A 27,084-nucleotide genomic window follows, 5' to 3' on the forward strand; every position below is an offset into this window, starting at 1 on the left:
TTTGTTGCTATGAAGGAGAGCGTCTAACCAACCAATCCATAGGTAAGATGCATAACTTTTCATTTACATGATGCTGCAACAGAAGCATTCAGGATGAATATTTCTTAAAAGGGATGGCAAATTATCACAAATATTCACCAAATATAGCAGTACATTTAGTTCACCAAATATATATATTGGCCATACATTTAGTATCATAACACATTACTTTTACAAGGCAATCATGCAGCCATATCAATAATCATCACCATATGCTCGGAAACTATAACGTTCTTGATACGGACCATTGAACCAAAGATCAGCCTCAAACCACTTCGGATACCGGATTAAGTCTCCGGCAACAAATTGCATGAAACGCTTGCTCCCTTCAGGAACAACTCTCACTTCACCTTCTTCTATGTACACCAGTTGGTCTACCTGCCAATCCCATGGCAACCTGGATTTTCCGGTCTTCCATACTGACCATCTTGAAACTTCAAGCTGAGCTAGTTTTTCAGGTGACACCTTTCTTTCTACCTTCACATTGTATAATTCTTCCAAGGATTTCTCTATCTTCATTGCTTTTACGCAACACCCTCGCATAGAAGAGTTACTTGATTTTCTTAAACTCCTTGAACCATTGTTGATAGGAGAATAGGTGAAGGTTGATGTCAACAAGCTTGCCATGCCTGTTAACTTTTTTATACTCAAAAGTGCTTCACTTGTTGAATATCACAAATCTGCAAAATGTTATCAAATTCAAAGACATCATAAGAAAACCAACACATTTTCCTCCTCAATTCCCATAAGCATAACCTTTTGAGAGCTGGATTCACACTACAAACATAGAAAACACGAAGTTTTGCAATCAAGGGATCTCAGACATTGTATTTTGACTTCATTAAATCAGCTCTAAATCAACTTGGAATATGAGTTGTCTGATCTTTATTAAATGGTCTATACTTGTAATTGTGGGACTCCTAAAAACAACTTCCAATCTTTTGTTGATTCTATAGAACATGTGTAGTGAAGCCGCTTAGTCTCCTTCCTTCCTGATATAGGTTTTGTTGTGTCTATTTCCATCTAAATGGCCCAAAAAGGAAACAGTTTACCAAATTGAAACCCTTAGATAAAGATCAAACACCTCACGTTTTGATTTCAACAAATTGAATTGAAAACAAAAACACTCAGTAGGTGAGTATCCAATGGTTTCAATTTGCTGACTGCAATGACTGCATATGTTTTTTACAGCAGAAAATCCGAACCCAATTTTCTAACTTAAGGTGTTGAAACTTTGAGAAGCCAAACACAGACACAGACTAACACAAGGGAAGACAATAGGAATGACATGTGAGCAAGGGATCTAGGAAAGGGTGATGCTTACCTAGCATCTACTTCTGAACGCACAACAATTAAATAGAGTAGATAGGTATTTTAGTCCTTAAAAGGGTAAGGTCGAGCAATTAGTACCTCAAATTTGCAAAATAGCGATTTAGTCTGTTAAATTGAAAAGCATCAATCAATTTAGTCTTCTCTTTTTTGCTTCAAATTTTTCACCACAATTTTACAGGTTCTATGTTTGTCTTGATGCAACAAAAAACTAGTTAAGTCGATATGTATGTCTTTTATTGGTTTTAATGGATGTTTACTAAAGAAATATTTGATGGAGGGACTAAACTGAAGTCTCTTACAATTTATGCATATAACAGGGTTAGGCCTAGCAAAAGAGGTTAGTCTTCTAGAATGTGACGAACCACGGTTTGAATCCCGACTGGAAGAGATCAGATATTTCGACATCTAGTGTCCGGCAGTGCCTAGAAACAAATTACATCTAGTGGAGGGAACATGTGATTTTTTTTTTTATCAACCATTGATTTATATGTTGAAAATGTTGATATAACTAATTCTCACTTTACTCTCCAAAGCTAGTTGCTTATATGAAACTAGCTTGACCCCATATCCATACACACAAAACAGAAAATTACCAATCAAGCTGTTCTAAATGCTAATTTAAAACTTATCTAGTAGCATAAGTTTTGTGAGACTATTTGGGAGAACTAATGAAAAATAGCTTATGACATTGCTCATAAACTGTTTTTAGCTTATTTTCATAAGTTTTCTAAGATATCATGCATGAGAAACCTTCAGACTTTAAAACAAACAAATCAAAGAGTAGCAATCTAATTAGGGATTGTTCATAGCCCAATTCACAAACGAGTGATAAAGAGATAAACAACTCCCGAACTTAAAGAACTCAAATGCTCATTGTTAAAAAGAACCCAATTACGAAGAACAGAAAAAACATAACTAAAGTTTGAAACTTTACCTTTTGAAAGCAGATTTGTAGTTGCGAATGAGGTGAGAGATTTTGGTTTCCTTGCTGCTACTGTTAAACGATAAACCCTTTCTGGGTATTCAGCTTTATCTCTAAAACTTTAAACCTTTATTATTGAGTAAATAGTCAATTATCCCCTGAAATTGTAACTTTTGTCAAAAATTCCCCTGAAATTGTCAAGCGTTGTCAATTATCCTCTCCGTTAATTTCCTCCATCCAACATGTTGATGTGGCCGTTAACTGCCACGTGGCACTGACACATGGTCAGAAAAGGCATGCCACGTCATAGGGGGTAATTGACTTTTTTTTTTTTGAAAAAAATCTGTTTTTTTTTTTCTTTTCATAATTAACATTTGTGTCACCCACTGAACATGCAAATACCCCCTGAAATTAAACATTTATGTGCAAATACCACCCTTAAATTTAAAATTTATGTAGCAAATATCCCCTCAAATTTATAACTTATATGCAAACATCCTCTCCAAATGTAAAACTTATATGCAAATTACACCTTGAATCATAAAACTTTAATGGTTAAGTAAAACTTATTCTTAATCAATAATTTACTATATCTCTAATAACAATAAAAAAAAAAAAATCACATCTTTAAAATAAAACAAAGGGGGAGAGGTTATTGGTGCATGAATGGATGGTTGTGTGTAGGCTCAGGTAGAATTATTTTTTTGGCCAAGAGCTTGGGAATATTTCTAGCTATGCTCCTTCAGGGGTTCCCACGGAACACACCACTAAATCTCTATCTATTAAGGCGTAAGGGTGTTGCTCGAAATGGTTCTCCCCCTGGTGAGATAATGACAAATTATTGTCATTACACTTTTGCTGTTGGAGAAAATTTAACTTCCCGCTGTAATTACACTTTGCCATAACTACCAAATTTACCTTCATATATTATATATATGTCTTGGTCAGATCCTTGTTAATTTTTTTTCCTGGAGGATCTGCAATTATTTGCTCTCAAAACACAACATTTTGATGCATATGCATCTCTGTTTTCATGTTAGTTTTAAGTTGTTAAATGCAGACTTAAGTTTATGTATTTAAATACATTAACTAGGATGTATGAATATCATCATTGATGACCATTTTCATTTTAAACTTTTGTTATAAACTTGTTTTCAGCATCATGTAATCAATGCATAATTTTTATGGTGTTATTGGAATTGTGATTTTTATAATTGTTTTATTTTAAAGATGTGATTTTTTGTCTTTTTTATTGTTATAGATTAATAATAAGTTTCATTAAAGTTTTATGATTCAAGGTGTAATTTGCATATAAGTTTTACATTTGGAGAGGATGTTTGCATATAAGTTATAAATTTGAGGGGATATTTGCTACATAAATTTTAAATTTGAGGGTGGTATTTGCACATAAATGTTTAATTTCATGGGGGTATTTGCATGTTCAGTGGGTGGCACAAATGTTAATTATGAAAAGAAAAAAAAAAATCAGATTTTTTTCAAAAATAAAATAAAATATAGTCAATTACCCCCCTATGACGTGGCATGACTTTTCTGACCATGTGTCAGTGCCACGTGGCAGTTAACAGCCACATCAGCATGTTGGATGGAGGAAATTAACGGAGGGGGTAATTGACAGACGCTTGACAATTTCCAGGGGGTTTTTAACATTTTGCAAAATTCAGGGGGGTTTTTGACGAAAGTTACAATTTCAGGGGGTAATTGACTATTTACTCCTTATTATTTCTAAGCTTAAAGAAGTTTTTTTTTATTTTATCTATTTACATATTTCAAATTTTGTTTTTTTAAGGGAAAAAGTTATCAAATTTTGTTTTCAGTCACACTAAATCTTTACTTCTAAATTAACTCATTTTTGAAATTTTGGAAACGTTTTGGCTAAATCTAAGCGAAACACTATGTTTAGGATATTACAACAATTTATTGCATAAAATTTAGAATTATTTAACAAAAAATGAATTTTGGTTAAAAAAAATTAACTTTTGCAAAAGAGATTTTTATAATGTAATAAATATGATTGCAAAAAATACTTTAAAATTTAGGAGGCACGTCGGTTTATAAAAAGTAAAAGCCAAAAGTGACGACGAATAATATTCAAGGGATTAAAACTTGATAAAAAAAATTATAGAGACTAAAAAATGAAATTTAAAATTTTATATGGATTTAAAAAAAAAAAATCATTATTTGTATCTCTTTATTTCAAAGTTTTATTTTTACTACTTTTCTATTGCATTGCACCGCACTTTACACTTTCTCTTTTTTATGATTGCTATCGTGTGTATGTCTATTCGTTTTTTATTACTCTTAATTGTATGTAGAAAATATATCTATTTTGGCATACACTATGATCAAGTGTTGTAATTAATAAGATTAAAATATATCTAATTTTTTTTTGAGAGATTATAGTGTATAATATTATTCTTATTATAACGAAGTCATTCATATTTTAAGAGAAGTTAACCATTTTTACTTATTAATCTAAGTGATATTATAAAAAATATATAATTTTAAATAAAATAGTTCAAACAAAAGGTAGTAAAAAAGATATGATTTTCTTTAGCGTCCATATTTTAGATATGATGATAAGTGTGGTTTGTTTTATCAAAATGATGCACTTTTGGTACCGTTTAAGAAATATTTGGATAAACAAATGCTCTCATTTGTTATATGCTTGAGAGTTTTTGAGCTTGTTAGATTTGAGACTATAGAGCAGTATTTGTCATAGAGTTGCTATGCAATTTGGTATGGATTAAGATGTTACAAGTTATGTGTGTGGATTCAATCTAACTAAAATTCATTCTTTGGAAAAACTATTTTAGGCTTTATATCTGAAAAGAAAAGAAATACTTGTATATTCCACCGATACTTTTTGAGGCAGATGTAACCACACGTTATGCAATGTGGTGGAAACAATTAGGTCATGGCGATTTTGTTAAGAACATTGTGAAGTGGAAGAGTAATGATGTTGGTGTTCCACCTGAATTTCCTCCAGATCTTGTTGACCTTCCTAATTTTTTAAAATTCTGTGATGATGTTCCTGCTGAAAGTTCTGCTATTTTTGTTGCACAGCACTGGGAAGTGGGTATGCATTTTCAAGGGTTTGACATCTTGCTTTTCTTTTTTGAAAGGATTTTTTTTTTATACATTAATATATTTTTTTTAATTTGTTATATTAATCCGGGAGAACAACATTGGATAAACTTTTTTTTTTTTTTATCAACTATTATGGGTAAGAGAAATGGTATTCACGCTGTGGAGTGGAGGAAATCGGACATGAGTTGAGGTTGGATAGGTAGAATTGTAAATAATTTGGTTGGGGGGACTAACTGGTGTTGTAGAATTGCTATAACAGATGAGCTTGTTCATCATGGAATGGAACACACACACAAGATGCAAAGGGTGAACCAAGAAAGTTTGTACTGTGATGCATCATCAATGGCTGTAGCTTAGGGATGTCTTTTTAATCGTTAAATATGTTTTAAGTTCCTTTAAATAAACCGAATTTCTGTTTTAGTTCCTCTAAGAATTTTCTTTGATTTTCGGTCCCTCTAAATATTCTATTTCCATTATATGATGACAACTTCAAATTTAACTACCATTTCTCTATTTTGTTGTTAGTTTTTTAGTTCCTCAAATTACAGTGTAGATTTAAATTTCAACTTGAAAAATAAGAGTTGTTAAGGGTATATTTGTCAAAAATATATATTTGACTAAAGTTAGTTATTAATGGTAGTTTTTAATTGTGCACCAAAGAATGCTTTTGATAATCATGCTGACAATATAATAAAAGGTTTGAGGTTGATTACATTCTCCCTATCTAAAAAATTTGGATGGTTAAATTCCTTATTCATCAATGAATAACATAGTCAATATAGTTCATTTTTCATGGTTATTAGTCCTGCACATACCACTAAACTAACACCTTACAGTAAACAATCATCCATTGATATCACTTTGACAACAACAGATTAGCAACACCATTCAACTTCTTAGGTAAGGTAAAATGTATACTACTAAAAAAACACCATGCAAACCTATTGGTAACATAATGTTTAAACTCTATGGCCTACCAAGACTGCAGCCAAGCAACCTTGTTTCGATTACTTGAACTCTTTATGACATCTGAACTCTTTATGATATATGGTAACTTGTAACAGTTTGAAACATGATCAGGAAATATTCTCTCATTGAGTTGCTCACAAGATTCCGGAGAAACCAATTCAGAGTATCCTTTAACGTCCGAGCAGTTCCATGGATTGTTTTTGCTCACATTAAGAGTGATGTTTGATAAACAGATATCAACAAAGTTGTCACCTTTAATACCTTGTATTAGGCCCGCGCGTTTGATGTTTTCCCCTATCACATTCACGACAGTAATCCTTTCTATCACAGGTAGAGCATCTCGGTCATATGAGTCATCTGGATGCTCTCCATATAAACCAGTGAACCTAATAGCAATATCTACATTAATCAAAGTCATGTTAGAGATATAGACATTTCTAACATAACCACCCCTACCAGGAGAAGTCTTTATTCTGATTGCACTTTTTGAATCAAAAATGTAAATATCTTCTGCATAAACTTCTGAAACACCTCCAGACATCTCACTTCCGATAGCGATTCCGGCACTCGTTGTCCTCCCGGTAAGTCTGTGGATGCTAATATTTGTACTTGGTCGACCAAACGAAATTCCATATTCATCCCATCCACTTTTGATGGAAATTAGATCATCGCCGGTGCTTATATAACAGTCTTCAATGCATACATTATCAGAAGAATCTGGACACAAATAAAAGGTATATTATGAGAATCTTACAAGTCTTTTGAAACAAAATTGGTAAAGATATTAACAATCTTAAGTGTCATCTGCCAACTATGTTAGGAGATATATTAATTTTAACAAGGATATTGCCATGAATACATTGCAACAGATATCTATAAATACTTCCTTTTTGCCTTTTTGGGTCCGAATGAACAGGAACTCAATATCGCACAAAATCTATAATATTTGTGCATTGTCAATTACATAGAGTATAATGTTCCAACCTAAGGGAGAAAATTCACCTGGATCAATCCCATCTGTATTTGGTGAACCAAAAGGAACAATGATTGTGACATTCTGAACCGTGACATTGCTGTTCATCAATAAAATAGTCTCAGATATCCCATATGAAAGCTTTACTATTGCACAGTCTTAAAATGGTGTAATGAAAGTGCATGAAGATCTTCTAAAGAGAACAACAAACCTGCAATATACAGGATGAATAGTCCAAAATGGTGAATTTAAGAAGGTTGCATTTGAAATGAGAACCTCTGTTGAATTTATCAATTCGACTAAATGGGGGCGTGTATGGTCGAGTGTTTTGTTACGAAATTTGCTCCACCAGATACTCCCTTGACCATCAATAGTTCCATTGTTACCTTCATATGTCACCAAATATATAAAAAAAACAATTGTATAATACAATAGAATATAATTCTTCATTCTTCATTGAATAATATCGACCTGTTATGATAACATCAGTTAAATTACATCCATAAATGAGGCTTCTATGCCGTCCACCCGGCAACTCCCTTCCCCTACCATATGATGGTAGAGGATCCACAACCGGCCAATCTTCAGAATTCTGTAATAGACATAACACGGCATTTGTTTCACACACTATATCGTAATGGAGACCACATGGTCCGAAACAAATTAAACTACCAAGTTTGTTGGACTCAAGCCGGTTAATGCAATACAAACATAACTTATATAGTGATGGCATATTAAGGACAAAGTTAAATAGTACAAGATAAACCTTGCATAGGTTTAAAGTTATAGGTTTCAGATAATTAGATAACTAGATAAGGAAGGAGAGAAGAGAGGGAATAATAATTTTTGTGATTATGGTTTGATACAAAAGACTTAGTAGCATTCCTTATTTATACAAATACTAGACTCCTAATCATAACTGAATAAGCTAATAAATCATGTCAACTAAGGAAATATGTAAACCAATCCTAGAAAACAGTCAAATGCACCTTTGGTTTGATGGCGGGAAGAATATTCCAGCATCCCAATGTGAATTAACTGTGAATTTTACGAAGCTAGGAATTGTAAATTATACTGGGCATGAGGTGATGCAGCAATTTACCGTGAAAACAAACACTAGCTAAGATACGCTGACATGCTGTAGAATAACAATATATCTAGCTCATAAAGTACTAATAAGTTATCACTGTCCTACGGAACTATAACAAAGGACTGCTACATTAATTAATGTATGCATAGGAAGCATATCATAGGAACAGGACAGGTATGCTAAAAGTGACCTTCCACCTTGCAAAAACTGCACTGCGTACAAACAAGGGAAGCAATGAATGTCTTACCGTTGATCCAAGAATTACTGCATCTTTGTCCAACCACAAAGTGAGATGGCTAATGAGATCAAAACTACCAGTTAACCACCGGCCAGCAGGGACAAAAAGTTTGGCTCCACCTTTATCGGCATATGAATTTAGGTAGAATATAGCATTCTGAAAAGCCTTTGTATTGAGAGTAATCCCATCTCCTACTGCTCCAAATTCGGTAATACTAACACTATGTGGTCGAACTTCCTTAATGTTTATCTGTTTGCAGCTTGAGCTGCTCCAAACTGTCCATGAGCTGCAACAAATCAATGCAAGCACCAAAAATACATCTGGCAGCTGCAAAATAAATAAATGTGTCACTATCAGTTACACTTAGAAGCCTCTCAATGTGGAAAATCACATCAATTTTCATAAAACCACAAACAGTAGTTCATATGCTTCTTCAACTGAAATGAGAGAATGATATTGAGGAAAATGCAGAACCTTTTTTTTTTTAAATGGTCAATGTTTGTAATTACTAGTTAGTTGTTAGATTAGTTTTTTCTCCGTCGTCGGGATTTGAACCAGGACCTCCATCTCCTTAACCCTTAACTCAAATCAGTTGAGCTACCCAACCCCCAAAAATCGTAGAACCATTGATCAATTTAACACATTTTAACATCATGAGATTACAAAGCTAAGGGAAACTTGAGTGAAAATTGAAAATTTACTCAAGTAAGATACATTTCAGAAAACATTTAAATTTGGAAAGAATAGATTCCAAAAACACTAGAAAAGGAACAGAGAGAAAAGGAGACAAGTTGACTGTCCCCATTTCAACTCTTTTAGCAAGAGTGATGGTGACAAAATTGATATACCTATAAAACTTTCAGCTGTGTTAATTTGATAAACAAAAATTGGACAACTTTGACAACAACAATCTTAGTGATTAACATAGTTCAAATATTTGGTCAATTAACAGTCAATACCATGTATAAAGCCCAATAATCATTAATTAATCATTATTGACCACAAATTTGGATGAGATTAACCACAATTTTCAGGTGTTCAATTCGAACACTCTGAAAATTATGGTTAATCACCTTCTCAATTACATCGATGGTTGTCGAATTCGAAGCTTCTATTGATGGTGACAGACTAACTAACCACCTACATAAAATGCGCAAACCACATAAAAAGTTGCGGCGAAAGTTATCTAAATTTGGTTGTACAAACATGTTTCTCAAAAAAGTAAAATATTGATTATAGATCTTACTCCACCCACTAATAATTACTAAACAAAAGAAGGGAAGATGGTGATAGAGAGTGAAAGAGAAACTCACAGATAAAAATTTCTTCATATGAATTGGATCCTGTTTTGCAGAGCCGGAGTAAAGAATTCGGAGTTTTGGTTTATTTGATCAATCGAACTCTTCACTCAGCGGTAAAAAAAGGAAAAGAAGAAAAAATAAAAAAATAAAACAGTAGGACTGTTTGATTACCCTAAACGTAATGATTTGATTATCTTATTTATATAGACAGCGTCGGAGTTTAGTTCCGCTTTTGTCGCCGAATCCGCTGACTTTCGATTTATTAAATTAGACTTGCATGGAAAATCAGTTGACTTTTACTAAGGTTCTTTATTTTTTATTTTTTTTAATAAAAGATGCTTATAGCATTTCATTAATAATAATAATTTCAATACAAAGAGGGATTTCATAATAAATATGGGGACTAGCTAAGAAAGTGGCTTCTCTTGCTAAGGCATGAGCTGCCGCATTCGTTTGTCGTCAGATAAACTCGACCCTAGAGTTTGTAAAAGAAGTGGAGAACAAATATCGACATGCATCAATAATACTACCAAATTCTGAAACATCCGTCTTGCGGGAATGTAACGCATCTCTTGTGATTTTGGAATTAAGCTCAAAGTCGATGTTATCAAAACGCAAATCTTTCATCCATTGGATAGCATGATAAAGGCCCAATGCTTCACCTATTGCGACTAGATAAATATGATCAAACTTCTGCACCTTAGACAGCAAAAAGGTTCCCGCGTCATCTCGAACACAAACCCATATACTTGTCCGATGAAAATGGTCCGAAAAAGTTGCGTCTACGTTGCATTTGAACCTACCATTACTTGGAGGCTGCCACTGCGGGATAGCAGGTCCTGTAAAAGGCCTTTGTTGTTGCAGGGACACAGCAAAATGCTGAGCAGACTGCTGCACAGACGCAGCAGGATGTAGCTGCTGATTGCTCGTCTGCTGCAGGTCAGCTGGCCTCGGAACATTGGCCTCCTGCCAATCATCCACTAACTGTCAACAACTTGCGCGCTATTCTCCGTTACCTCTTCCCAAATTTTGAGATTTCGATGCTTCCATAAACTCCAACAAATAGCAGCAAAAGGTGATTGAATATCCATAGACGAGTTTTGGAGTAAATAGAAAACTGTGTTGATAGAAGAGTTCGAATTTATGGCCGCATTTTGCACATATACCACATACCAGCTGACATCCAAACTTGAATAGAAAACGGGCACTCGAACATAAGGTGGTTGAGATCCTCATACTCATGACTACAACTAGCACAATTTGTCGGACAAGAAACACCTTTGTCTTGCAACAGAACTCTAGTAGGCAAACATCCCCCTACACATACGCCAAACTAAGTGTTTAACTTTCGGGGGGATCTTAAGGCGCCAAATGTCTCGCCAATTACCCGGACGATGGAGGTGGGAAACATCAACCAGCTCTTCAACACAAAGACGGTAAGCGCTACGTACCGAATAAAAATTGTTCCTCTCCACTTTCCAAATAAGACGATCATTCTGAACCTGTTCATACAAGGGTGTATTCAAAATGGCTTCAGCAATGTCGTTGCTAAACACTTGCCTAATAAGAGGCACATTCCAAACCTTACCATTATGAGCTAGTAAACTGTTAACTTTAAAATTACGAATATGGAAGCCTCCCGCTATATTACCATCAATAAACTCACCGTTAGACAGCCATGGTGCGTCGAGGATTGGAATTGTCATACTAGAACCAATACTCCAACGAGCCCCACCACGCACAATAAATCGGGCACGCAAAATGCTACGCCACACGTAACTCGGATTGTGACCGATAGTCGCAGTGAGATAGGAATTATTCAGAAAGTATCGAGCCTTAAAAATGCGAGAAGCAAGTGATTGAGAATCAGTAAGAAATTTCCAACCTTGCTTTCCTAGCATCGCAAGATTAAAGGCAGATAAATCCTTGAAACCAAGACCACCATTAATCTTGTGCATCGAAAGCTTTTCCCAACTCAACCAATTTATACCTCTATGCGAAGTTCTACCATGACCCCACCAAAACGAGTTCATCATTCTTTCGATGGTAGTAATCAGCGTAGTTGGTAAGTGGAAGAGACTCATGACGTAAGAAGGAATGGCTTGAAGAACTGACTTTATCATAACTTCCCGACCTGCTTTAGAGAGACACTTACTACTCCAAGAATTAATCATTTGCCACACACGATCCTTAATATAAGCAAAAGTGGTTGTTCTATCACGACCGATCATGGACGGCATACCTAAATACTTTCCGGTACTATGGTAAAGAATTAATCCTTTACTATGGTTCTTCTTCTTTCTTATATTTTTCGGGTCAATCCAAAGAGAGCCCTTTTTTTTTTTAAATAAGAACCCGGTTTCACAATATTTGTCATTTTTGAGAAATTTGTCGAAAAATCAAATAAATTTTATTATTTTTTATGAAATTCTGTGTTTTTCTTTAATGTACATAGTTTTTTTTATTATTTCATTTCATTAGTTATCACTTTAATAAATAGGTAAGTGTATGTCCCGTGAGCTTAACTCACTTGATAACAGACAATGCATAATTTATGCAGAGGTCGGAGTTCGAATCCCAGACACATTAAAAAATAAGTAAGGGTATTATTGATCCTAATCAATAATAGTTTATGGCAACTTATTATTTCATTTTGTTAGTTATCACTATATCGATTGCTCTCGGGGCACTCTTTCAGAATCCCAAATTTAGTAATTATTATGTTAAAAAGTCAACTATTACAATTTACAATGCATTCAATACACAATTTTTCATTAAAAAGTGCTTAAAAAGTAGGGATGGCAATGGGTAGGGTACTACAATGTCCATCCTCATTCCCGCATTTGTAAAAATTAATCGTACATGTGCCCGTACCCTCGTAGGCAACAACTTTAGTACCCTTCCCCATACCCTATGGGTATCTAAGTGCCCATACCCGCACTTTAACTATGAAAAGACAATAAAAACATCACAATTGAAATAAAAAAACATCACAATTGAAATAAAACTATGGTATAAATCTTTTAAAATTAACTCATAAAATAATATGAATCGTAGTATTTAGTAAAATTAAAAACATCCAAAATATCTCTAAAAAATTATACACCGACAGGATGGAGTTGTTATTGTATTAAGCATATTTTTTGTTTTTAGTTTAGGCTTAAACAGCTAAATAAATTATTTAATCATACAATAAAAAAATAAATTACTTATAATATTAAATAAATATATATATGCGGGGTTGCATGGCTGGGCAGTATAGTACCCTTACCCGTGCCCATATCCATTTAAATTCGTGGGTATTACCCGGACCCTTCCCCATACCCATGATAGTAGGGTTTTACCCTACCCATTGTGGGTATTTTATGCGGGTATCCATTGGGTATGGGTCCAATTGCCATCGCTATTAAAAAGTACTCGGGGCCACTCATTAACATTTCCCATATAAAAAATCGATTAGTTTGCTCCTAATCATCTTAAGATCAATTAGCAAACCTCACTTAAGTTGGTATGGTAGTGTTAAGTTTGGAACTTCAAAATATGCTCCTTCCAAAATCTCATGCGATTGTTTGAAACCTCTAAATGTATTCCTTGTTTTACATGCAAAATTTTACACAAACAGGTGAAAGACAGAGGTGGAAGAAAACTAGGAACAATGGACATAATAGCCACACAAAAGTCAAGACCATTTTGTTGGAGTGACCAATGAGCATGGAACAGAGTTTCCCCTGTCCGAGTAAAATGAGTGGGACGGGACACTTCCAAGCTTTAAAGTTTGCAGACCAGTTAGCTTCTGACAATGAGACTAAAAGATTCTTCGATCCCATTGAAGAAGAAAAGAAATGGCTTCTTGAAGAACAGTTCCAAGGAATGTATTCTTTTTAAAATCAGAAATACTTAGATCCTATGATAATGATTTTAGAAGAATCCATCTCAAAATAAACACAACTCACACATTGTGATTGATAGCCATTTTTAAGGCTCCGTAGTGACTATGACTATCTTTTTGAGTGCCTTCACAAAGTTGTTGTATTAGTTTTACTTTTGGTATTAGTTGAATTATTTTTATTTAAATACTTGGTATTGTAATGAATAAGTCAAATTTTATTACAACAAATTATAGGATATGATGTGTGTTCATCGTCGGTGTAAATCACATCAAATTAGATATCACCATGTATTAAAATGCTGTCACAAATAATTTAATCACTAAATTTAGGATTTATAAGCTATTCTTGGTTCATATTCTAAATGTGTGCGTTGTTATCCTTTTTAGAGGGTAAAAATGTAGTAGTTCTTTATAGCTTGCTACCCTTTACATGTATAAAATTTTACAGTTGGAGCATCAAAATTTCACTTTACATAAATTATTTGACGAACAGAGGATAAAGTGAAGCCTTCCAGATTGTTTTTCCTTGTTCAATAAGTTGGAACCCAATTATATGCATTAAGTGCAGCATCATGAACTAGCACTTGTTGATGGCTCAACTGTACCAACTGGATCTGGATTTGTATCGTTCCGAGTGCGTGCATTCCGTTTACCTGATTTCTGATTCTCAGCTTTATCCTGATCTTGCTTTAGCAGCACGGGTTTAAACTGCAAAGACAGGATGCAATAAAGAAAAGGACTTGAGTACCAATTGGGGTATCGTATGCATCCACAAAAATTATAAAAAAGGATAAGAGGGAAACCACAGGATCCTAAAATTCCAGATCAGTGCAAACCTGATATATAGAATATATAACATTTCTTCTTATTTGTGCCATCATCTCCAAGAAAAGGTTGTAACCCTCAAGTTTATATTCAATAAGTGGATCCCGTTGCGCATACCCTCGTAAACCCACAGCTTGCTGAACAAATTTTAGTGCTTGCAAATGTTCTTTCCACAGCCGATCGATATTGCTCAAGATCAGGAACCGCTCCGCTTCTTTCATCAAACCCGGTGCTTGTTGCTCCGTAATATCCTATGGCAACATTTGTAGTCGTGCAAGGAAAAATCAAACAAAATAAAGGTAAAAGAAAATTGTGAATGGACTGTCTTCAATTTGATCCATACTACTACGAGACTTCTACATCGGCATTATCCATACATCAGATCCCATAAAAGGAAAATATTTACTAATAGATTGTAGTGGATCTATAATTGTCATAAAAGATTGATCTTTGACACCCCAAAAATTTAAAACAAAATAAAATTACAACTAAAAGTAACTGTCTACTTACCCTTTTTTGCAGATAGGCTTCTTTACCGCGAAGACGGAGATAGCTCCGCAATCCCTCATAATCCGGACACTCATTCCTCAGCAAATCAGGGGTCAGATCATTCAACAAGTAGCAATATCTGAAGACAAATCAAATAACTTCTATCAACAAAATTGTTATATCCAAATTAGAGGAAAACATGCACTAGGACCAAGTATTTGATAAAAATAATCTGCTTTTTTAAATGCAAAACATGATTTTTTTTTTTTAACTAAGTATTCAATAACGTAAACCAGCAAAGTTGATAGTTCTCTTGGTTGGCTTGTTGCTACTAGTAAGATAACATTGTTAACTGTTGTCCCATGAAACTGGCACTAGTTCTCTATGAAAACCACCTAGTTTTTGCAAATTCATGGCAAATTAATTCGGCCTACTTGGTAAACAGCGAGGATTCTAATAAAATTCAATTGGCTCATAGTTGAAGAGGCTGGTTGGCTTGTCAAGGTTTTAGAGGTGTTTACTTAACAAGAATACAGAGGTCATGCATGAATCACCGTATAACTAAACAAAGAAAGGCATCAAACACAGAATCAAAAGATTTCACTTACTGCTGGATTTTTGCAATCAGTTTATCAAGATCCCAGCTGTCTTTTGGAGCATCAGAACCAATGTTGGCCTAATTCATCACAAGATATTTTTGCATTACATGATGAAGTAAGGTATATAAAGAACCATAATTTTAGCATAGGCTTACCTCTAAAATGTCATCTATTGTCAATTCAGCATATTCAATAAGAAGAGACTGAAGATTGTCAGATTGAAGGGCTCGTCTTCTCTCTGTATAAACTCGGTCTCTTTGGCTATTAAGTACTTCGTCATACTCAAACAATTGCTTCCGAATGTCAAAGAAATAGTTCTCCACTTTCTTTTGGGCTTCATCTAATGCTTTGGTCAACATCTGAGACTCAATAGGTAGGTCTTCCACTCTGAAAGCTTTCATTAAGCCCTGCATATCAGATTATTTAGTTGTTAACCGTGTTTTGGGAAATCAAATTCCAGGTGCAGTAGCAAGACCATAACCACATTACCTGAATTCGGTCTCCGCCAAATATCCGAAAAATATTATCTTCAAGACTTAAAAAGAAGCGTGAGCTTCCTGGATCTCCTTGTCTGCCACTTCGACCACGCAGCTTCAGAAATTAAAGTTCCAAGGTTAAATATTTAAATATTAGTTGACAATACTATTTTTCTGGAAGGGAAGGAGTGCGAAGGGATATGTTAATGTGCAAGTTGCCAGGGCCACAGGCTATTCTAGTCCCATGTCCTCCTCCTTCGACCCAACAAGGAAATGGGGAAAAGAAAATAAAACCTGATTGTCAATTCGCCGTGATTCATGACGCTCGGTACCCACTACAATTAGTCCACCAGCCGCCACGACCTGCAGTCAAAATGCTTATAACAAATGTATAAATGACAAAAGATCATGGAAAGTATTCCTCAAGTAAACACATTGACCTTCTTCCTCTCTTCCTCGGTGAAGATTTTATATTCCTTGCTGATTTCCAGAAATGCATTTCTCAGCGCGGCAATGACTTCATCTTGGGCTGGGCCCTACATAAAATCCACAATGCAATAGTACAAAATAAAAAATCCACACAAGTATTAAAACAAAGAAAGAGTCATTATCCTTTTTAATAATTGTACTAGCCATCGACAAAATGTCACCTTTTCACAAGAATATGATAGGCGTTCCTCTGCTTCCAGCTCAGTTAATGATCTCTTTCCCCATGCTTTAACAGCCAATTGCACGGCCTCCTCAGCCAACTCAGTATTTTTATTTGATAGTTGGCATGGAAACAACTTGTCATTCACCTGGATAATGGCATACGTGGAGTTTAAAAGCAGTTACTATAAAATCCATGTGCATACACACATACACTTTCAAAAGCTAACAAAAAAAAAAGGAGATTTGTGTTTTTTTTTTTTAAATAATATTTGAAAAAATGTATTATTGAATCCAACTTCCATTCCTTTTTAGCCATATTTCCAGATCTGCTCCCCCTTTCACCATCATTTCTTCTCTGTTGGCAGAAAGATTTATCTCTTGCAACTAAATCCCAGATAACTTCTATAGTCAATGATTTTTATCCGTTGTTCAAGGAGAAGCCTGGGTTCGACTACAATATTTTTCCTATGCATACTGTTCAGCATTGCAAACTAATAATGTTGGATTTGGCAGATGCAAAAGTACTCTCTGGGCTTAATGGTATCTGATACTTACATTCCAGTACATCCCAGTTTGGCAATTTAATTAACCATTGATTTATTCTAACGACCAATTTTAAGAACTGCACACATATGTCTTAATGCTTTTCCCATAAGTGGAATCCTTTTCTGAGTACTAGAATGTGTCAAGAATTGAATAAAAAGAAAATAGAAAGATAGATAATGAGAAAAAGGAGGCAAGTGATTAATAATGAATAGATTTTTAAAAAATTATCAATGTGTCACATATATCTTTAGTCATTTTCCTTTTTAGAAAGCAGATGTGGTTTAAATGAAGGTGTGGGTTGAAAACATCTTGTAAAAAAACAAACAGGAGGACATCAGAAATCCCCTTACACACACCACTTCATTTATATGAGGAATATCATAATTACAAAAATAAACAAATAAACACCATACCTTCCATGTCTTAGCAGGAGGAGGTTTCTTTACCGATACAAAATCTCCTTCAGTTAGCTTAACAACTCTGCAATCATACGTTCCCAGAAAGAATGAAACACAGTTCTAATGAAAGACAAACTCTGATAATAGGAATCTAAACATAGGAGTAACCAGAAGTATTTTTCCCATCAAAGTTGTATCAGTGACAAATGAATCCTGGAGGCTGTAAGATTGCACAAGCAAGGAATAATATGCATATACAGCTATCATAGGTTCTGCCCTCTAAACAAATCCAACTATAAGGTATAGAAAGATGAAAGATTAGACCTACAATATGATCAAGGAAATTCTGATGCGTAAAATCAAATGCTTTGTGCATATGAACTTACTGCAAACAATAATCACTTCAGACGACTGCTTAAGAAATACAACGTGCCATTTATTCGTTAGATGATTTTATTCAATTTCCCATCATTAGCATCATGTCAAAGGAAAGTTTATCGTTCTGCTGCAGGGCAACAAGGATACCCAATTAAGATATCACTCGTTAGGTTTAAAAAATTTCTTCATCCATAAAAAGTTATCAAATTTTGTTTTTCGTCCGCATAAAAAAAAAAGTGGCATGTTTGCGTGCCTTTAAAATTTTCCAGCAGGCAATTTTAGTCCCAATTAAATTCAAATTTGTTCAATTGCCGTTAAACTTTTAATGACTTTTTTATAGATAAAACAAATTTGAATTCAACAGGGACTAAATCTGCATCCTGGAATATTTTATAAGGATGCAAACATACCATTTTCTTTTATGAGGACGAAAAACAAAATTTGACAATTTTTTAGGGACAAAAAACTTCTCTAAGTCTACTCACTAACTCGAGGATTACTTACAGGAGAGAGAAAAGGGAAAAAAAGAATGTCAACGTGGCTAGGGTCACATAGGACTTTACTGTCACTTAATCTCAGGCTTGTGCCTTGGGCTAGGAGTCTCCTCTATGACTGGGAACTTCTGCTCTTATATCTTTTTAATTTTTTTTGATTTCATTATTCAATACAATCTCCCTGTCAAGATAGAAATGGCATCTGATACGTACTTGTTTTCACAAAGCAACAAAGGAGGTCTTTTTTACATTATTCTAAAAAACCCTGAGATCAAAGGCTTCACAGTGCATTTTATTTTCTTAAATTGACACTCTTTCTCGTAGTCACTGTGAGTATCACTTGAAAATCCGAAGCCACTCTCTTTCTCCATGGATAAACAAATTCTCACTTATATGCATGTCTGCGCACAGGAACAACCTTATTTAGCCGTTTTTTTTTTAACATGCAATACTTCCCACGAAACCCACCCATACCAGTATCTCATCTCTTTTTATCCATCCTCGCCTACTCATTTTAAATTATATGCTACAGGCAACAAGTACATGGATGGGCAAAGTTTCAATAAACAAACATGTCAATTAAAGCTCCACCATACCTTGGCATCAGTATCTCACGAAGCTTCAACCGTGCCATAAATTCAGCATTACCGCCAAGGATTATATCCGTCCCACGACCAGCCATATTGGTGGCAATTGTCACAGCCCCAAGACGACCACTCTGTGCTACAATTTCTGCTTCCCTCTCAACATTTTCTGGTTTTGCATTAAGAACCTTAAAACAAAAATTAAAACAGAAATGATTATTATGTTAAGCTTTACTCTCATGCTTTAAAATGGAAGAGCAGTTGGTCAGTTTTAGCAGCATTGATCTAGGCTAAGAATAGGCTGTCCTTTTTTAGAAACAAATTATTCAAAAAGGTATCAAGAAGAAAACATTGTATTCTCAGATTCTGTCCATTTCCTATTAAGACAATGGAGACTTTACCTCGTGCGGGATTCCAGCTTCCTTCAATTGCTCAGACAAAGAATCACTCTGCTCAACGCTAGTCGTGCCAACAAGCACAGGTCGGCCAGTTTTGTGCATTCTAGAGATTTCCACAACAACTGCACGCCATTTCCCTCTAGTAGCCCTGAAAACTACATCAGATTCATCCTGAGAAAGAAATTAAAAACACCATAAGGAATTTGAGAAACATTACGAAAATTGTTTTATCAGGCAAGACATGCACTAAATAACTCATAAGATGAAAAGTAAGGCTTCCAAACTCTACTTTTAAAGCTCCACCATACCTCTTGCAGAACTATAATAATAATGTACACTTGCATTGTTTTTGCACATATAAACATAGTAAATATCAATCATCCCATTCGGAAATTGGAATACAGATCTCAGATGGCAAAACAATCTTCAGTTTATTAAAGTGTAGCATATGGGTGAACAGCAATAAGAGACCTTTCTTATCATAGGTTTGTTTGTAGGCACGATTGTAACTTTAAGCTTGTAAATGCTTTCAAATTCTGTGATTTCTGTTGATGCAGTGCCAGTCATGCCGCATAGTTTTGGGAACTGTAAAAGCACAGATATAAAAACATTAAGGTAGTTTCCACGGCAAATAAAATTCTGAACTGAAGATTTTCTTAATTAGATTAGATATAACTTTTCCAACCTGCAGAAAAAAATTCTGGTAACTAATAGAAGCCAGTGTCACAGTTTCATTTTGGATGGGCAACCCTTCCTTTGCTTCAACTGCTTGATGAAGTCCATCACTCCACCTTCTCCCCTATCAGTAGAGAGAAAAAGTACATTAAAATTATGTGTGCCTTGACTTATCAACAAAATTTTCCTCAGAAATTTGAAGACATGACATGTTATTTCTTCATCGAAGTTTCATTCTTTGTTTCAAAGAAAGAGTCGTGGTAATGAAAGTAATAAGATTTTGGTATTGGGTACGCAGACACTACAACAATTAGATTGCAAATTTTGAACATTACGGTTTAGTTTCTGTAATGAACCTTCCATCCAATTTCTAGTGATTTTAATTATAAATATTCTTAAAGTATCAGCAGTTAAAAGATGATTATTAAATTATAGAAAAACCATCACAAGTTAGCCAATAGAGGACGATGAATTCAGTCATAAAGTGAAGAGAATGCTAACAAGTGCCCTTAAGGCATTGTTTAAGGACCTAAAAGAGGTAACTTTATATGGAAAAGTTGTATATTTATATATTTACAAAGAAAAATGCTATATAAAGCGAATGGCAATCTCATGAATCCATCGTGACCTTTATTCCACCCGGCCACTTTTTTTTACTTCCACCTTTTACTAAGACTTCCCGTGAATTCCGCCCATATGCAATTTTTCATTGGTTAGTTTCAAATTCGCGGTGCTTTCGAGATAATTCATTTGCTGTAATTAGCAATGCTCATTTACAAATATTTGACCTGTATCTTCAAGAAAAACCTTCATTTTATGGACTCCTTAACCGATGCCCTTAGGGCACTCGTTAGCAATACCCTATTAGTCATAATCTGAAGCAAAGCTTTGTCTTATTCTGAGTGCAGTTCCAGAAAGTGTCAGTGAATACAACCAAAACAAAGATTGTAATGTGTTAGATGATATAAAAAAATGTTATAATATCTTGACCAAATCGTACAGCATCTTATCTCTTAGGATCAATTAGTTTCTATCCTGGCATTTTAAGATTATCTCCTAAAGTTAGATTCTTTATTTCTCAGTTACAATCATGATCTGTTTCCCTATTTGATTAAATCAAGAGTCTAGCAACACAAATAAGGTTCCATGCTTAATAAGGGTTACATTTGTAACTGTTCAGATCTTTGTTTATTGGACACCAGCACTTGCCCGCGCGTCTGATATTCGCTCCTACATGTGTAGAGATCCCACATTAACTAGTGTTTGGGCCAATGTAGTCCTTATAAGGCTTGGACAGTCTTCACATTACTAGCTAGTTTTGTGGGGTTGAGTTAGGCTGTAGTTTGAAGAAGAGTGTTAGATTATATGAAAAAAAAATTATAATATCTAGATCTAATCTTACAGTATCTTATTTTATCTCTTAGGGTCAGTTTCCTATCTTACAATAACAAGATTCTCTTATAATTATATTTCATATTTCTTAGTTATTTATTATCATGATCTTCCCCTTATTTTATTGGAATTAAGTATTAGTGCAAATAAGGGCTAATGCTTAGTCTTTTGATTCCCTTCATTATTTAAAAACTCTTTAACATAATTATTATGAAAATTAAACCCAAATCTGCCTTAGAAACTGCTATAGGTGATACCATACTTATTCTCACTGTCTTTTTCAATTAAATTGTATATTGTCATAAGGTCTGAGCTGAAAGTCTAAATACCTGCATTACTCGACCAGTAAACTCATCAACAATTAGCACCTCTTTTCCGCGAATTATGTAGTTTACATCTCGAAGAAAAAGTTCTTTTGCTTTAATTGCATTTAGGACAAATGAAGCCCATTGTTCTCGTGGATCATATAAATCTTTGACAGCTAAAATTTCTTCAGCATCTTCGTAGCCCTGTTCAGAAATTAGAACCGATTTTTGTTTTTCATCCACCTGCAATGACAATCTGAGTAAGAAGACCAAGATCAAACAAAATTACGCATCTATTCATATGAGCAGATATAAAACAAGTTATTCTCGTGATGAAAATTTGAAAAGCATCGACCATTAGTGATGAATAAAAATCAAAACCTTTAAAATTATGTTTTTAAATTAATTTAAAAAATACTCCTGTTGTGCTTTTGGCATCATATCTTTGATCTATCCATGTTTAAATCCCACGACAACCACCTAGCCTTCAGTCACAAGTGAATAACAGAAATTCACTAGCATCACCAAGCAGACCGCATAATGCAAATTGCAAACTAATTATTTACATAACAAATTTACTGTTAGCAGTACATCCTATATAACATTTACAGGGTGTATTCCCAAAACAATTCATTGTCTCTCATTCTCATTTACCTAATACTCATATGATAAAGTTTCCACATTTTCTTCCAATCCCTTACCAAGGCGCACACACACAAGTGTGCGCGCGCGCGCGCAACATCAAAGGTCCTACAACCTCGGTTAACAAATATCTTGTTGCCTAACTTTCATGTTTGTCCATGCATCATAAACCTAGCAATAAAGATCTTTTCTCTTTAAGCATATCCCACGGGAAAAAAGTACTGGCCACAGATGAACTTTGCTTACCCTTTTCATGTCACCATCTATGGAAAAAATACCACTCCTCCATCTCATATTGAGTGTCACGTTAGCAAAAGAAAAATGTCCCAAAATAAGCACCGCTTTATGTTTTCATGTAATATAAATTATTTTATTCTGAATATACCTCCAAATCAATACTATGAGTGTGACTTCCAAGTTGATCGTACTCCACTATGGTTACTAAGAATAATTTTGTAAAATTATTCCATTTTTATTTATTAACAACGTTTCTTAATCTGTGTAAAATAACCTAAAGTGACACTCAATATGGGACAGAGGGAGTAACTAATGACAAAGTTGTCCCACTTTAAAATTCTTTACCATACTCTAATGTGAGAATGCTGGGCCGAAAGGAAGTTGCTAATCTTAATTTATGAAAAAAAATCTTATGAACTTTAAATAAAATTGGCTGAATATATATGAGATATACGCGATTTCTATCGCTTGCAAACCTAAAGCAGAAAACAGTCTCCAATTAAGATGCTAATATTTCTTACTAGCCACAACCTAAAACTGAGTTGAGCACGTATAAAAAATGAAACAGTGAATATATATTCTGATAAAGTTAACACTGCATTATATTTAAATATAAGCATAGCTAGAAGACTTACAGTGTAATGTATATCACGTTCAAAGGCTTCTGCTATCTTTGCAGCCTTGTAATATTTATCACTGGGTTTCTCAGCAGGTCCTGATATAATGAGTGGAGTTCTAGCTTCATCGATAAGTATTGAATCAACCTCATCAATGACACAATAATTGAAACCCCTAATGACAAGCTCCTCGACACTCTGCACATTCCATAATTTGGAGTTCAGTGTGATATTAAAAGGATAGAAATTAACTTTTTACAAAGCATATAGTAAATGCAAGGAATATATAAAGGAAGAATTACTTTCCGTGGCAAGATTGTCTCTTAAGAAATCAAAACCTAGCTCGCTATTAGTGACATATGTTATGTCACATAAATAATTTTCCTTTCTTTGCTCACTTGTCATATTCTCTGCCAATGAAGTCATAAATTGTTAGAGTGCAATTAAAGGAATGTGTTTAAATCGTGATGCATATTAAAGAAACTCAGTTAATAACAAAATGAAGGCAATGCACAAAAAATGCTAAACAAAAACTCAGAAAAATTTATGTCAAGGATGCATTAGCTTTTACAGAGAAATAAAAAAAATCGGCATAAGACAGAGAAACAAGGCAGAAGATTTAAATGCAAACAACACCCAAATGAGTAACAACGGATGAACATAGATTTGAAAGTATATAGAAACAGAATCCAAAAACAAAGGTGAAATGGGAGGAATGAAGTATGAGACATACGCTGGATGAGGCCAACCTTCATTCCAAGAAAGCGTGGAACTTGGCCAACCCATTCACAATCACGCCGAGCCAAATAATCATTTACAGTAACAACGTGAACTCCCTTCCCAACTAATGCATTCAAATAAGCTGGCAAAATGGCAACCAGTGTCTTCCCTTCTCCAGTCCTCATTTCAGCTATCTCTCCCTTATGAAGAACCATACCCCCTACAACACCCAAACTAACAACATTAATAAACTTTCCACGATGCACATACATATACACACATTTATACACCGAATTTTCAATATCAAAATATAATATAATGAAGTTAACAGATTCCAGTTCCACCAACAACAACTAGGGCCTCTTTGGATTGTGGCTTATTTGAGCTTGGCAAAAAATTTGTGGACTGTTGGGGGAGAACCTATGATGCACGGATACGGACACGGACACGGGACATGACACGGACACTAACACACCGACACCGCTAATAATTTGAGAAAATCATATATTTCAGTGTAATTATATGTGTCGGTGTCCTGTCGGTCGGACATGACACATGTCTGACGCAGGGACACACCTAATCCGAGGTGTGTCCGTACGAGAACTTATGGAAACAGCCTATGACATTGTTCATAAGTTGTTTTCAGCTTATTTTCATAAGTTCTCCAAGATAGCTAACAAAAACAACTTATACATAAACATAACTTTAACTTTATCTCGTTCTTCAAAAAAAAAAACTTTATATCGTCTCCTGTTATAGAAATAGCTTACAAATAAGTGTGTTATAGAAACAACTTATGAGCCTTAATGTAACTGCTAACTAATCAGAGTTGCGCAGCGGAAGCGGACCACAACTCAAAGGTCCTGGATCGGAACGAGGCTCTGATACCATATTATAATTCTTGATATAACTCATAATTGAGAGAAAAGTATCGAAAAGTGAAATGAAAATAATATTTATCATGAGAGAATTGTTACATCAAGCAGTGCGTACATTAAGGCTTATATATAGCCAATTAAACTGACTTACTCCTAACTAATTAAACTAACATGTAACTAGCTTTTACATCCCTAATAATAAATGCTTGTGTTGTTAGCAGCAAATTAGTTGTTTATCCAAACAGAGCCCAAATCAAACACGGCGTAAAACACTAACCTATCAGCTGAACATCAAATGGACGAAGACCAAGAACTCTCTTGGAAGCTTCTCTTACAACAGCAAAGGCTTCCTACAATACACAATCGATCCCTTAGCCACATTCAACATCAACTTCATTTAAAATTCCTAAACTTCATTCGAGCGGATTAATAAATAAGTTAATAAAATAAGAGTAATGATATTCAGTCACCCTTTTTTTTTTACACCTGGTTAATCACGTTCAAAAATGTGATTAATTCATTTGGTTAATTCAATTCGTAGTCAAAATTGTGGTTAGTTCAACTTCATGATTAATAATAATTTCAATTTTCAACGTGATCTAAACTAATCATATATTCAACTGAATTAACCATAATTTTGCATGTGATTAAATTCCTAAACTTCATTCAATAAAATGAATCAAAGATTATACTCACAGGCAAAAGAGAATCCAAGGATTCTCTCTTTTGAGCACGTTCTCTTAGCTCAAAAGTCTTATCCCTTAGTTCAGAATCCGAAAGTTTAGAAATATTCGCTTCCAATCCATTGATAACATTAACAGTTGCAGCATATTGTTTCCTTGTAGCTTCGCCAGTATCATTTCCTTTGAATATTCCACCTAACAAACCACCGAGTGAAGCAACCGCAACCGAACCCGATCGGCGACTCCTACTCCGCCGTGTTTTGGAAACGGAAGCTGAATTGAGGTGAAATTCTCTGCTAAGAAAAGATGAACCTGGTAGGTTTAGGGTTTTGCGGTGGTGAAGACGATGTTGCGAGTGCGAAGTTGTGGAGGTGAAGGAGGAACAGAGTGAAGAAGCTGCCATTTGTTTGGTTGTTTAGAATTGGGAGGGAAATTTGAAGGAATGGATTGTAGTGAGGATTTTAGATTGGATTATTTGAAAAAGCGCGTTTGGTTTTCATTCATGCATTCGAATAAGTTGGGAAAACGGAGATTGTGAGTTTTGAGTTGTGTGCTGCGTTTGAGTTAGCGGCAAAGAACGAAAAGATGGAGGAAAGATAAGATAAGAAGAAGTCCACGTGAGTGACCAAGTTGAGAAAGAGGTGGACTCTTACAAAAAATTATTTAGACTCTGACAACTAAAATACAACTTTTAATTTCTAATTCGATTTTTAGTTGAAATAATTTTGTTTTAAATTTCATTTATTTTTTAATCAAACTCCAAATTATTAAGACAAATGTTAGTGGAGGGTTAATATAAAAAAATAAATTAGAATAATTTAGTCTCTAATTTTTTTCTTACATAAAATAAAGATTGTACTACAATCAAAATCATTATGTATTGGAATATTTTTCATCCATATTTTGAGTTCAATATTAATGATTAAGAAAATCAAGAGCATGCTAAAGTTGGAGAAAAAAAAAAATGTCAAAAGCCAACAAAAAATAACAAGCAAAGAGCATTATATCTAAAAAATAACAAGCCAGAACATATTACCATGCATATTGCACACCAAACCATAATCATGACGATCTAATGATTTATATTGCATATTACTTTGCAAATAAAAAAAAAATAAATCAAGAGAAGGTTTGAAGCACAAAAAGATACTAATGGTTTCGGAAAGAAAAGATACTAATGGACGTTAGTTCTGTTTTCTACAAATTAATAATTCTAAAGCTTGGGACAACTTTGTT

The 27,084-nt window shown here is 34.4% G+C and overlaps 3 protein-coding genes across 4 annotated transcripts; all 3 read right to left on the reverse strand.

Annotated features, from left to right (window-relative positions):
• Nucleotides 1–74: 74 nt before the first annotated feature.
• On the reverse strand, nucleotides 75–2,454 carry LOC11412437 (uncharacterized). Its single transcript, XM_003591255.4, has 2 exons — nucleotides 2,306–2,454; nucleotides 75–719 (listed from the first exon to the last, which is right to left on the reverse strand). Exon 2 carries the CDS (start codon nucleotides 664–666, stop codon nucleotides 235–237), a length of 432 nt encoding a protein of 143 aa, XP_003591303.1. The 5' UTR covers nucleotides 667–719; nucleotides 2,306–2,454; the 3' UTR covers nucleotides 75–234.
• A 3,672-nt stretch (nucleotides 2,455–6,126) lies between these two features.
• Nucleotides 6,127–10,159, reverse strand: LOC11408219 (probable polygalacturonase). 2 transcript variants are annotated; one of them, XM_039829794.1, is made up of 7 exons: nucleotides 9,985–10,159; nucleotides 8,681–8,998; nucleotides 7,815–7,935; nucleotides 7,555–7,729; nucleotides 7,373–7,443; nucleotides 6,827–7,087; nucleotides 6,554–6,756 (listed from the first exon to the last, which is right to left on the reverse strand). In XM_039829794.1, the coding sequence occupies exons 1-7, from the start codon at nucleotides 10,000–10,002 to the stop codon at nucleotides 6,695–6,697; spliced, it is 1,026 nt and encodes a 341-aa protein (XP_039685728.1). In that variant the 5' UTR covers nucleotides 10,003–10,159; the 3' UTR covers nucleotides 6,554–6,694. The 2 variants fall into 2 exon arrangements, with proteins under 2 accessions (XP_013469148.2, XP_039685728.1); XM_013613694.3 differs by having other exon boundaries at nucleotides 6,127–7,087; nucleotides 9,985–10,157.
• Nucleotides 10,160–14,121: 3,962 nt separating this feature from the next.
• LOC11407629 (protein translocase subunit SecA, chloroplastic) lies at nucleotides 14,122–26,501 on the reverse strand. The gene is made up of 21 exons (XM_024783260.2): nucleotides 25,862–26,501; nucleotides 25,443–25,515; nucleotides 24,301–24,507; nucleotides 23,874–23,977; nucleotides 23,586–23,765; nucleotides 22,096–22,314; nucleotides 20,385–20,498; nucleotides 20,171–20,284; nucleotides 19,703–19,870; nucleotides 19,314–19,489; nucleotides 17,861–17,927; nucleotides 16,901–17,047; nucleotides 16,691–16,786; nucleotides 16,545–16,613; nucleotides 16,264–16,365; nucleotides 15,930–16,181; nucleotides 15,784–15,851; nucleotides 15,197–15,314; nucleotides 14,698–14,937; nucleotides 14,415–14,569; nucleotides 14,122–14,381 (listed from the first exon to the last, which is right to left on the reverse strand). The coding sequence occupies exons 1-20, from the start codon at nucleotides 26,249–26,251 to the stop codon at nucleotides 14,432–14,434; spliced, it is 3,042 nt and encodes a 1,013-aa protein (XP_024639028.1). The 5' UTR covers nucleotides 26,252–26,501; the 3' UTR covers nucleotides 14,122–14,381; nucleotides 14,415–14,431.
• Nucleotides 26,502–27,084: the final 583 nt, after the last annotated feature.

The sequence above is a fragment of the Medicago truncatula genome, chromosome 1, assembly GCF_003473485.1.
Source record: "Medicago truncatula cultivar Jemalong A17 chromosome 1, MtrunA17r5.0-ANR, whole genome shotgun sequence".
In the NCBI taxonomy this organism is placed as follows: Eukaryota; Viridiplantae; Streptophyta; class Magnoliopsida; order Fabales; family Fabaceae; genus Medicago; species Medicago truncatula.

Excerpts from the sequence above, each read along its gene's own strand:
- LOC11412437 (XM_003591255.4), bottom strand. The coding sequence starts at position 666 with ATGGCAAGCTTGTTGACATCAACCTTCACCTATTCTCCTATCAACAAT.
- LOC11407629 (XM_024783260.2), bottom strand. The coding sequence starts at position 26,251 with ATGGCAGCTTCTTCACTCTGTTCCTCCTTCACCTCCACAACTTCGCAC. Across the intron at positions 23,766-23,873 it reads TAAGAGACAATCTTGCCACG|AGTGTCGAGGAGCTTGTCAT; the intron begins GAAAGTAATTCT and ends TGGAATGTGCAG. Across the intron at positions 16,614-16,690 it reads CCGAGGAAGAGAGGAAGAAG|GTCGTGGCGGCTGGTGGACT; the intron begins GTCAATGTGTTT and ends TTTTGACTGCAG.
- LOC11408219 (XM_013613694.3), bottom strand. Across the intron at positions 7,936-8,680 it reads CAGTAATTCTTGGATCAACG|AATTCTGAAGATTGGCCGGT; the intron begins GTAAGACATTCA and ends TGTCTATTACAG. Across the intron at positions 7,088-7,372 it reads TACAGATGGGATTGATCCAG|ATTCTTCTGATAATGTATGC; the intron begins GTGAATTTTCTC and ends ATTTGTGTCCAG.